The following is a 14,235-nucleotide window of genomic DNA, read 5'->3' as shown; positions in this document are numbered from 1 at the left end:
TTGAGGGCCTCACTATTTTTGACCACCTATCATTAACTTTGTCAGGTTAGGATTTAGAATTTCCGCTGCGTTCATAAAATAATATTTGTACCTACCCTACCCTTATCGTTAGACGATAGTTTATTTAAATCAATTACATTTCATGGTATTATTTGGTTATTATAATTCCAGAGTATGAAATACGTATACATTTTATAAGATTGTGGCTAACTAGTTTTGGGCGATTTTAAATCAAAATCAATTTATTAAGAGACTTTAATACGTATTTATATTATTTATTTTTTACACATTGGTACATCAGATGTTGATTCACTTGATCCTAATTGCACATCTGATATTCTGAGTAAGTAACTAAAGTTTTACACTTTTACTGTTTTTAAAATAACAAACGTATTATATTTCTTTAATATTTTACGGATGTAATATTCGTTATAAGAACAATTAAAAACGATAACATGATGTACACTTTGTGTATATTTATCATAGTTGTATATTTATAATTTATTAGTCATAGCCTATCAAGTATATTGTTCTGTGACTACGTGCAGTTTTCCAAATTGTTATAAAAGTATACTTAATATTAGTTTAAAAATTATAACTATTATTCAAAATCACAACGAAAAATAATATATTTTAATTTCATATTATTATCGATTCCTGTATAGGTAATAGGATTCGTGTTGATTAAACGACTAAAGTCGTACAATATATAGATAATTAAATCAATAGTTTTTCAGAAGCATCAATACCACTATATTATATTAAATACGTAAAAACAAAAACGTTATAAATTAAAAAACATCGTTTGGCTAATTACAAGATACTGTTTCGGTAAGATTATCTCTAATACTATATCATGAATCCAGAATCCTAATATTACAATATAATAATATAATCTCGACATCGCGTACCTAAGTAATACGTTTTGAATTTTCGACTGCAGGGCGTCATCAGACCGTATTACGCTCGGCAGGCGTTCCGATTGTCCTCGCCACTACGTGAGGTCCGATTAACGTTTAAGTATAGTGTAATTGTCAAAAGTAAAAAAATAATGATAATAATATGAGTCCATAATGCAGTAGCGCAATGTATGCGGAGCGATTATTGTCGTCACGAGTTAATAATTCGAAAATGGAAAATCATAAAATCCCCTTTGGAAGTTATATACACGCACACACACACACACACACACACATGGCATTATATACGATATATAATTTAGACGGAATATAAATGTATAACACTATTAAAATACAGTGATGCGTGGTGCACCCGTCAATCTGTAGAGGTCTGTTAATTGGAAGTCAAGGCCCAAGGACGGGTTAGGCCTATACTATTATATCATATTATATTATTATGTTTAGTGGCGCGGGTGCATTGTACAATAATTTTATTTCTCGTTCATTGACGCCGACTACTGGACCAGACGCGTGATTCGAAATCGGTACAAATGCTTCCACCGAGCGCCGACTGCTATAAATACTCGCGACACCTGTGCGATCGCGTACAGTGATCGTCCGACGGCCAAAACGAAAATTTCTCAACTTCATCTACATTAGAAGTGCCGTGATATACAATATAATATATAAATAATTATATTATTGGGAATCAATACCACATATTATTATAATTATGTCTCTGATTTTCGATAAAAAATTCAAGCTGGAGTCCAGCGACAAATTCGACGAATACATGAAAGCTCTTGGTAAGTCCTCAGTATTGTATTATCCATATATACGCATATACATAAAATAAATACGCAATAATCGTATTACGAGTACCTAATACCAGACTTGGGTAGTATTCCGAATACAGTACTGGGAAAACTTTTTAAATACTTTCAATACGGTATTTTGAATACTTTTTACAAATATTCTGAGTACAGTATTCGGAATACTTTTTTTCTTATATAGATATGCTCATATATATTACTAATTATATTAATTTGGATTTAATTTATGACTAATAGATAGCCAGTCAGCCAGATAGGTGTGTATTATCGAGATTATAATAAAGTTCATTTATAAACACAGAATTGAAAAAATAATATTTTTGCTATTAAAATCTAAATTTACTGAAAAAAGTATTCGAAAAATATTTGGAACACTTTTTGTGAAGTATTCCAAATACTATTATTATATATATTATTATCATAAAGTATTCGGAATATGTATTCGAAATAATTTTAAAAAGTATTTTACCCAAGTCTGCCTAGTACACGCATCATATCCGTTGACGCGTTCTCAACATTTTTAATATTTAATAATTATTTTAATGTCCTACAATAGATTACAATATAATATAATATATTATAATAATACCCTTTTGGGAAGACGTGAATGATTTAAATATTATGATTCAATAGATCGTTAAATTTAAATATGTTTAACCATCGTCAACCTCGACCACGATTTTCAATTTTTTTTAAATTTAATTTATTAAAAACAAAATTTGTTGTATTTTTAGTTTATATATTATACCTACTGTTTTGCGTAAGAAATAATTTGTTTAGAATATTAATTGATAGCAATGCAACGGTGTCAGACATACTTCTTAATTCTTAAATACACGGTTTTTGTTAATTCAAATATTATTGTACATAAGTACAGCATATTATTTCAGTCGTTGAAAATTATACCTATTTAATTTATAAACTTCACTTTATTAAAGTAAATGCGCTTATGCCTTATAGTAGGTATAAGTAAATTACATTATTTGTTACGTTTTATTTTACAACTAGGTAGTGCATTCGTGTAGAAATTGAAGCAAATCGATTGTGGTTTTTTGAAGATTTTGTAATACTTTTCGATGAAAATATGCTATTACTATAATTTAAAATTTGAATATCGTTTTAATAGAATATTAGAGTAAAATGTATGTTTCCTTTATGCGATTATGCAAAATGCGAATAGTATGTAGTATTTACTATTCAGTATATACTATATTATACATAATAGGTACCTACTACCTACAGAATGTTTCAGAAGGACTTGACAATTTATATAACGTGTAATGATTTATATTACCGATCGTCAAATTTTCCAGACACTTTAATTCGCTTTAATTCCCTTTAGTTCTTATCAAAACTGTGATTTTTTTGTCCCTAAAAATATACGCTGTATAATTCTATAATATATTTAAGAGATTTGAAATAATATTATTAATTATTATACACCATACGCTTCATAATTATTTTATTAATACCTATGTATCTAAAATCTAAGTATAAGAAATGTGTGTTATTTTCATGTAATAATGAATAATGAATAATAATGAATCAGAAATACACTGGATTTAGAAAATGTATATCTAATACCTAATAAGTGTATAATCGTTTTTAATTAACTATTACATTTTATGATAATATTCAATGGTATTATTTACAAACATCCTGTTCGATGGTCGATGAATACTTTGCACCTAACACTTGGACCTATAATAGACACTGTATCATTAAGTATAATAATTAAAAAACCAATTAGATTTAAGTTTCAAAAGATTTCACCAGCTGATTGCTGATGGTACGCGTATTTTGATATAAATTTAGAGGTATTGTATTAAGGTAATACTTATACGTCCTATATAGTTCAATCAATAAAAAGTTTACTTTTTGTGGTTAATGCAAATTGATAAATTAATAAATTAGTTCTGAGTTAAAATCAACAATTTCTCCTGTTAAACTCGATTTTAATGAATTTTAAATGTCTGAATTAATTTCTCAATGTTGGTTCTTGTATTTTAAAATTTATATTCAAAATCGAGGATATAAAATAGGTTAGGTATCTAACTGCAATATCATAATGTTTTTTATTAGTTAATTCGTTATACATCGAAAATATAATTTTTTTTTTATTTAAGTGGGTTCGCAAAAAGTTATTGACGCAATTAAACTTGATATAATATGGATCAATAAACATATAGATATTAAATATATGGATGGGCCATCTTATTATATTCATGATCGCTTAATAGTTACCATTGTTGGTATAGTATCCCGATTTAATATATATATAGGTACATATAATCGTGTATAGTATATTAGTATGTGACAGTGGATAACTTAAATGTGTATGATCAATACTCGCATAAAAAAAAATATATTGAATGCATATAGAATATAGATATTGCCTGCAATACCAACAATAAATTTGTATATTATATATACGTAATACAGTTATTGCTTATTTATAGTTTCAATATAGTGTAACATAGAGATACTTAAGCAAAAAATAAATGGCGGAAGTACAGATGTATTGTATAAGTACCTAAGCTTAAATTTAAAAGTATAATTTTTATTTCATAACGATTCAATATAATGTTTATTCTCTTGTCTGAGTGTCGGACACACTAAAGAAATTTATGAAAATAGATAAAATCATTCAAAAATTAAATATAAATTGACGGTCATGGCTATAGTTTATATTCTATTCTATAATATGTCTTAACATTGTTGTCAGAATCTCACGGAAAATTGTATATACCGCTAACGTCCTTCAATACAATTTATATTTTACTTTTTACTATTTCTGAAATTGTCACAACATTGACATTGATTATGTAATAGACAGTACTACCTACTGTCAAAAAAACAACTTTGAAGAACATCCTTGGTTACAAAAATATACGTGTAAAATAATTTCTGCACCCAGTCGATACTTTTTTATACATATTTGTTGTAGCAGTTGTATAGGTACATTAAAAACTTGAAAGTATATGTAAATTTTAATTGGTACATAGTATTTTTTTGGTCTTTTTAATTGGATCAATATCGTATTCTTTTTACGTCGGTAATTTTATTTTATTTAATATTTATAAAATGTTTTCTATGCAAATACAATTTCGTCGCAAACGTCAATATATTATTATATCGTTGTATACATTGCACGATATGATACTGGGCTTTACAACTTATAAAAGGAATAGTGTTGGTATAATGGAATATAATATATGGATACATATTATATTGTATTGGCACACTCTGTACTAAAGTCCAATGTGCGCCTATATTATTGTATGATCATTGGTTAAGTTACGAAAACGATTACGAGATAGGTACTATCATTATATATGTTATTATTTATTATTAATTAATAATTATAATAAACACGTTGATTGACAGACTCGTGTACTTGCTATATGGGATATACAATTATATTGTAATCAAACCGTTTACAAGTTGATGCAATTAGTAATTTTGAATTAATATAAAATGGCAATTCATACAAATAATAAAAAGTCTCCGCAGGCATGGGCGCTCACACATATATATATTGACCGGTCTCTATATAGCCTTTGAACTGTTGTGCGCAGGTGTGAGTGTACTTAGTACTCGCACCACTCACGACGACCATGGACCATCGAACGAGCAAAGCTTCCGCTATGATAATAAATCGTTAATATTGTAACAACATCATTACGATATTATTCAGTTGTTATCAGCGCGTGTTATCACTGTTGAAGATCATAATGGAAACCGGGGCGGGATCGACCGGAAATACGACGTTTTGACGCACATAAAACGGGACGACGGTCTGATTTTAATAATATATAATAATATAACATATAATATTGCATTGTAACGCGTACAATACGCCGCCGCGTAGTAGTGGAACCGACAACGCTCTTCGTCAGTATATATATATATATATATATATTCTAATATCGTTTTACACACGATACACCAGACCGGCTCGCTCGCACATTCGTTTTTCGTCTCTCATCGTCTGCAGTACTCGCCCACCTACCTTCCTGGCAATACCGTACACAGCGGTGTAATATAGGAATAGTACCTGGGTACTCATATATCATATAACATTTTACCGCCGTCGTCCGATTTTGTTTAATTTTCCTATACGTGACCATGGAAGCTTTCCTGAACAAAAAATACAAGCTGAGCTCCAGCGAGAAGTTCGACGAGTACATGAAAGCTTTGGGTAAGATTATTTCGTATATATAGGTACCTATTGTACGCATTATCATTAATATCTATATTACTACTTTTATTATTGTTATTATATCATAATAATATTAATTATTATCTACTATCGTGCCTTATTTACTACTGCACTTTTCGCACAAGAGCTGTTGCTTTTTTCAATCGTGCCATGCCTTAAATTTAAATATCGCGTATAAATATTACAGGCACGTCGTGTGTAAATACCGTGCGCAGTTATTATCGGTAGGAATATGTCGTCACAACGGATGTATATAATATTTTATACTGACCAATACGTAGACATCTAAATTCAAGCGAGCTACACGTCTTAGAGATTTAAGTATTTAACTGCATAATATTACTATTTACTATCACCGCCGTATGACAGACCGATAGATAACAGCTGTGCGTATAAAACGATATTATTTTATTATTATTATTATTATTATTATTATAGGTACACGCCGCCGAGCGTTTCTCTTCGGCCGAGCTCGTTTTAACGATTACGGTGACCGTGTTTATGCACGCGCGCACGCCATCACCGCATAGGCCCCCCACCACCCACCCGCCCACCCATCCAACAAACCCGCAAGTCCCGCTACGGCCGTATGTAGGTCACGACCGCACCAGAGGTCTCGGCGATAAATTTTCCAAAAACCATCTTTCCCGATGCACAACAGCGCAGGCTGCAGCATCACAATGCACGGTGCAGACGCACCACAGAATAATTTATTCTGTGAGAGTTCTTCGAATTTCGATCGAATCCGGATAGAGGTGGTAGCCCGGTCAAGCCGATGATTTAAACAACGATTAATGTACATAATTATGTACAAACGACGGTATACATTCTAAAAATGTCGATAATGTCACATTCATACTCACCTATTTTTTTTTTTATTTTACTCCAATCATAACAACGCGTTTTTCCGTTCAAATATTATACTATATTAATTAATATAATATGTGAAAAACATTCAATAATAATAATATTACATTACATATTACATATACATTTTTCAAATTGATTTTACAAAAACGTTTTTTGCTTCCCGCGGGTGTGTACACTGGAGACGGCGAGTTTATTCTCAATATATATATAGACTGTATCTAGCGGGTTTATAGAGAGGGATTATTGAGTGGCGGCGACCCTTAAAGTAATAAATTCCATATATTAGTATAATACGTGACCATAGTACTATATAATATGTCAAGACGTGTGTTTGTTCATCGCCTTTTTCGACAAAAAATAATCGTAAACTTGCCATTTCAATATAATATTCTGTGTACTATTATAATGCGACGCGACGAGTGATAAGCAAGTAAGCAACCCTCTCTGTAACAACCCGACGGCCAACGCCCTGCGCTTCTGTATGTTTAATTTTGTGTTTTATAAAACCGTTAGACAATTAATTTATCAGAGATCTGTCTTTAATGCAAGAACATTATGAAATTCGATACATATTTATTTAACTGTTAATCGGCTTCAACATCTAGAGTTATTAACCTACTTTTAGCTTAAATATGCATATTATGTACCTGGTCTACTTACATTAAATATTCATAAAATGTTGTAATTTAGTACCTACATAATAATTCGGCCCATGGTTCATACATAATATTTTATAAAAGATTATAGTACATATCGTAAGTATATTAATTATTATGTATCAGCATGTGTATGCGTTTACATAAATCATACATATATTATATATATTATTACTAAATTATAACCTACTAATTAGTAGGTAATAGTGCCTACTATAATTATAACATGTTTTAATTTTAAATAAATCTTCCTCTGTATGATTATAATATAATATATAGTCATATTACGACTCGTGGTGACTGCGTACAATGTACATTTTATATTAATATTATATAGTTAGTTTAAATAATACTGCATGCAGGTCGTATATTGGTACAGACAAGAACTTGCTGTTTCCATTAATTTATTTTGAGTAGCGCGTAAAATTAAACAATCATTCTATAAATTACTAAAGTTTCTACTATATTTTTATTAATTGTGTATCATATAGTATAGACCTTATAATTCAATTTGTTTTTAAAACATTCAATTGAGTTAATTTGAATTTATAATACAATAAATACCAACAACAATAATCATAGATATATAATATGCATCTATATTAATTTATCAATTTGATTTGATTTTAGGAACGGCATCGATAAAACGAGGCTAGGTAGCTTTTTTTTCTAAAATTTAAGTAGATAGCTTTATTTTTTAAGTGATTAATTTAAATACTGATAGGTAAATTTTTTTTTTGTTATATAAAACCTAACAATAAGGTTTTAAACACTAGGTTTTTACACAGCACTACAGCGGTATGCGTGTAACAGCTCAACAGCTGTACATTTTAAGCATTATTCATCTGTAAAGGTACGTTAAAATTACCAATTACTGAATAAACGATATTAATTCTACTATATTATAAAGTATAAACTCTATTTTCAGTAATTATTTTGGGATAACAATAATAACGTACACAATTGATAGTAAGTAATTATTTACAAAAAAAATATAGAATTCAGTTAAAAAAAAAAGAAAAGATTTGCCACAAAAGTTCTTAAGTAGAATGAAAAATACGATTTATTTTCTATGCTATCGTGTGGCACTGTAGCTTTTCACGTAGGTACATACCGGCTATACCACAGTTTGAGAACCTCTTTTATAGCATAGTGTAGACTGTAGAGCTATAGCAATGTAGTTACATTGTATATTAATAATTATTAAACACATTCTATACGCATAACTTGAATTCACTCACGTGTGGCTTATTATGGTGTGAAATATCTATTTAATGCATTAATTATTATTAGATTATCCATATGCAAATAGGTACCCGTTTTAAATCGAAACGAAATTAAATTTAAATTTAAATTTAAATAATTTAGGAAAAATTAACTTTATTTTTATATAAATGGTGCCTATATATATAACATACAATTATATATATTAGTACATACATAATTATACTACTGATAGTTTTTTTTCGTGCCTGGTCTAAAAGTAAGAAGTAGAGTATACTTTTTCCTTTGAACCTTAATAAGCAGGGAGCGCGGTCATTGCCCACCGGTGAAATTCTTTTACCGAAACGAAGAAAGCGCATTATTATATTTTATATTATTATTACACTGTAGCTCGCTCACACTCAATTTTGTTTTGTCATTACATAAGTAAAATTATCATTTTTTTTTACATACTCATTGTTATTGTTGCAAGTAATGCAAAAAAAAATAATATTATGATCTAGGTGCAAAGTATCATTTTTTCTACAATAATTATATGTATATACGTAAACCTACGTGATTAACCGTCTATTTTCCTTTCTCTGTTATATTTTTCTACTTAGAAATAAACTAGAATTTCTCTACATGACTATGATATTATGTATCTGTATTAATCAGTTATTCAATTATTGGATCCCGTTCAAAATATGAATAAAATACATGTACGATTTAGGCATTTAATAAGTACTCAATTATTATGGGTGAAACATGAATATATAAATTAATAAATTATATACCTACGATATTCGTACCACGTGTTTTAATTTGTAAAAAATTATAAAACTTTTAATAAAAATATTATGTTTACCTAATATACATTTAGTCGATAAGGTATAAAAATAAATACATAGGTAATACTAAAAATGAAAACAATCATTACATAAATAATTAACACGTTTTTGATTTAGCAACAGAATAATATTAACATTTTAATTCGACTACAGTTAACATTACAAAAAATATTTACTTTTACTAAATACAATATAATGATATGATTTATAAATTATAAGAACTATTTAATAGGTACCTACACAATTTATTTGTATGTTATGATTTAAAACATAAATAAATATTTTACAGTGAATATTTGTATCAATATATTATAATTTGAATATTTTAATGACAATAATTATAATAGGTATAATGAACATCGTCTTATACTTCAAACTCAAAATATAGTACAACTATATTACGAATACAACAGTCGTACCTATCTACACGACTAGGAATATTAATAAATACAAATAAAAAGTATAAACTACCAAACTGGTTAGTGGTGTGTACTATATGTCTATATGTAAATTTGTAGTTTGTACCGACTACCGAGCGTCTCATAACTTTGAAGTTGTAGAATATATTATAGATGTGAATTATAGTTTATGACTATGTCAACGTCATTGATGCATTTTCGACGTGCCTCGGCTAAATCGATTTGATTTGTAAAATAATTATTAGTCTTATCGAGACAAATCGTTAAATTAAATAATGTGTTCATTGTTGGGAACGGCGAGTATCATTAACTATTAAGTTATACCATATACTATAACTATTTTAGCTATACTTGCTTCTGTATCATTTTGAAGCATTATTGTATCATATTATTTCAAGTTTTAGAATGAATTAAACTATATCCAGTCTATAATTGATATCAAAAATAATTCTTATATTATATAATAAATTATATTATTGTATAAAAAGTATATTGTAATTTTTAATAAATTAATAAGTGTATTTAGAAGAACTTCATAGATCTGGTCATTCATATTTTTTTGGAAGTTCTTTTTCTGAAATCAGTTCCCAACTATTTTTGAATAATTACTTTAAGTCCACAATTCCAGACACGTTGGTCACACTAACACGCCTATGCACTTAGGAGTTATGAGTATATTAAATGACAATATTTTATGTCTATTCCATAGAAGTATAGAACTATTATAATATGTCTATATAGAAGAGTTGTATACTTACACTGTGTAATATTATTACATTACGAGTAGCAGAATAACAATGGAGAACATTTGTTCTAATATGGATATGTTTTTGACTGATTACTATGTCATTTTTTTATGACCTGTTTTTTTTTTTTGTAAAGCCTAGGTTGCCCCTAGAAATCGATTATATGACCGATTTCGTGTCGTCAATTTATCTTTACAGTACCTAGGTAGGCCCTGGCTGCTCATGCATAATATAATAAATTACGTTATTAGCAACCTCTAAAAAATTGTTTCATAGACTATAATTATTTCCGCTTAAAAACATAATAATATCAATGACTCATTATTTTTTCATGTAACTGAACCAATTATTAATACTTGATTTTTTCGGAACAGTTTTAACTATATCGCACGTTTCTTATTTTGTCTTGCAGGTGTTGGAATGATGACCCGCAAATTGGGTAATACCGTATCTCCGGTGGTGGAGCTGACCAAAAGCGATGACGGCAAACTTGTGCTGTCGTCGAACTCAACGTTCAAAAACTCATCTATCGCGTTCAAACTCAATGAAGAATTCGACGAGGAGACACCCGACGGCCGCAAAGTGAAGTCACTCATCGTCCAGGACGGAAACAAGCTGGTGCACACCCAAAAATGCGACAAACACAACGACACCACGATCGTTAGAGAATTCGAGCCCGAACAATTGAAAATGGTAAAAAGGACAATAAAATACACCATTACCCGGGTTTATGGTGGGGGGAGGTACAATGACCAAACACTTTCAAGACGATCATACAATAACAATAATATAGATACTTAAATTAAATGACAAAATGTATTCTATTCATATAAAAAGACTTTTTGTTGAAGTCTTTTAAATTGATGTCTTATTATACAGGCATTATGGTGGCATATTATTCATATATATTTATATTTATTCTTATAACAGGCGATGCATTAAGTATTTAAGTATTGCTACTTACCACAGTGGCACAGTGTATAATAATATGATTAACTATAAAAAGACGATTTTTGATTTATAACAATAATCCATCCGCGTTTGGCGTTTGCAATAATTACTCATATTGTACTAGTATAGTAAATTAAAAATTATAAACGTAAATTTAAGCAGGTGATCAAAATCTACTCAACCTACTCAACAATTAATTTAGAAATCTTATAAGTTATAACATTTGGTCAATAATTGTAGTGTGGACAGTTTAAAATCTGTCAGATGTTATCATAATTTTCTCTATTTCGAATTTGTAAATCCGAATTTTCAACGCTAGATTGAACAAAATTTAAATAGTCGATCGAGATTCGTTGAAAACCCCAAATTGATTAACAATTAATACAATTCCTAAAATTTAAAATGTTTTTCGTTTATTTCTTACAATCTGCACAATCATAATAAGTGCCATCCCTTATAAGCTATTTAGTATTTACAGCCGTAACGAAATAATACAACAACAAAAATTTACAAATATCGATTTATACAATATCTGGGTACATTTTAAAGACTTACCAATTAAGTAAATAAAGATAGTAGGTACCATAATATAAGTAAACTTAAAAATCGTTCTTTCACAAAACCTCAAAATATAGGTTTTGACGTCACTCACTAATATGAGATTGTTCTTAAAGTTTGTACGGAAAACCTGAAAACCCTTATAAAAATTATAATATATTCTACTATACAAAATCTTGTAATAGCTAATATAATATTGATAACAGTGTGCTTTTTAATTTTCAGGTCCTGACTGTCGATGACATCACTTGCACCAGGATCTACAAACCAGTCCAATAAATATAATATATTATACCTACTATTTAATTACTATACAATTCAGATCTTTTTCAACTTATCCGAAATTTGGCCTATTATATATTTATTATAATGTTTTACATGTGATTAATGATATAATTACACGAACTATATTTATTTAATTTTAATAATGGCCTTGGCTCTTGTAATCATTATTATTAAACTTATCCTTGATGTTTGGTGTGTTAGTTATTGCAGTTATCGCAATCGGTGAAGAATGAAGATATAAGAATCTGTTGATATATAATATTGGTGTTATCACAGATTTAACAAAACTTTATTTGGATAAATATAGCAGGTGCTATCACAAAATGTTTATCAGTTTATATTATTTGTTGTTAGTAGCTAAACAATTGTCACTATAAAAAAGTTAGATTTATTTATTTAGTGCAAATGCACTCAGTAAATAAAATAGTAAATATTTCTACAATATAAGAGAACATTAGGACATAGTTATGTCTTAAATAAGCAAGTTACAAGTTGTAACTTACAACTACATACCCACCCATCATGACAACATTTCTTACCAATACTGCTCCCATAATTATTAAACAATTATTAAATTTTTAATAACTGAAAAATTGAGAAAACCTTGTTAAATTTTTTTATTAGGTACCTATTACTTTCATCAACATTTAAAAAAAATTATCCACTAAATAATTCACAGTAATAAAAGAGAGTCCTCATTTGAAATACAGAAGTTTGTATCACCACAGCCTACAAATATACAGGACATTCCTTAGTAGACAGTAGTACAGAAAATCGCAAGACTTTGAAAATATGGTCTTTAAAGTGTATTAAAAAACTCCAAAATACAGAATTTGAATAAATTCACCATTAAATGAAAAATGAGAACGAGCATGCTTTGGAGTTTTGCTGAAACAGTTTGTACAATAGGTATTCTGGTATTATGTGTAAACCTGCATCGTATTCATGGCATTTTTTATAGAATTATTAAATTTTTACTATCTATAAGTTTATGCGTATTATTATTGAGTACCATTATTATATTTTATAGTATTGTGTATACTATGAGGTGAAATACACTACACATAACATCATATTATATTATAATATGCAATTTAAAACATTTTTTTTTTTAAAAAAAACATCCTTTTTTAACTCGCTCCCATAATTATATTAAGTGAATATATGACGTGGTTGAGTAATATACTATATTAAAACTAACAAAAATATTGTGTTATGCACTTATGGAGGATAATTCACTTATATATTTAAAACCATTATTAAGAATATAATATGTATAGATTAAACACAAATATAAAATACATATAATTTTATGGTAAAAATAAAAATAATTTGTGCACTACAATACGTGTATTGAATTGAATACTGGAAATTTCCTTTGACAATATAATTAGAATAAAATAAGGCAAATAATTACATATTATATTACATTGCAATAATAATAATATGTTTAGTATTAGTTGAATAGTCGATGCAAATATAGGTACGACGCCGCGAGTTGTCTGTATTGATTTTTTTTCGATTACGGCATCAAATTAAACAAATGTTAAAAACATATACATAATTTAGTAGCTGACATTTTGTAAAACATTTAATTTGTGCCTGTATAAATATATTAAAATATTAATGTTTCAATTTAAATTCTCCTTTTTTCCGCTTTTATAATGTAAATACACCGCATATTGCACTCGATCACGGACCGTTGATTTATTGTAAGCCTAATTATTGTTTATTATATTAAT

The 14,235-nt window shown here is 28.5% G+C and overlaps 1 protein-coding gene across 2 annotated transcripts; it reads left to right on the top strand.

Moving 5' to 3' along the window:
* Positions 1-1,594: 1,594 nt before the first annotated feature.
* Positions 1,595-12,821, top strand: LOC100168295 (MPA13 allergen-like). Of its 2 annotated transcripts, none has more exons than XM_008181808.3 (3): positions 1,595-1,705; positions 11,112-11,392; positions 12,434-12,821. In XM_008181808.3, exons 1-3 carry the CDS (start codon positions 1,633-1,635, stop codon positions 12,485-12,487), a joined length of 408 nt encoding a protein of 135 aa, XP_008180030.1. In that variant the 5' UTR covers positions 1,595-1,632; the 3' UTR covers positions 12,488-12,821.
* Positions 12,822-14,235: the final 1,414 nt, after the last annotated feature.

The sequence above is a fragment of the Acyrthosiphon pisum genome, chromosome A1 (assembly GCF_005508785.2).
Source record: "Acyrthosiphon pisum isolate AL4f chromosome A1, pea_aphid_22Mar2018_4r6ur, whole genome shotgun sequence".
Classification (NCBI taxonomy): domain Eukaryota; kingdom Metazoa; phylum Arthropoda; class Insecta; order Hemiptera; family Aphididae; genus Acyrthosiphon; species Acyrthosiphon pisum.
The sequence above is the reverse complement of the archived record's forward strand: the minus strand, read 5'-3'. Positions and strand labels throughout refer to the sequence as shown.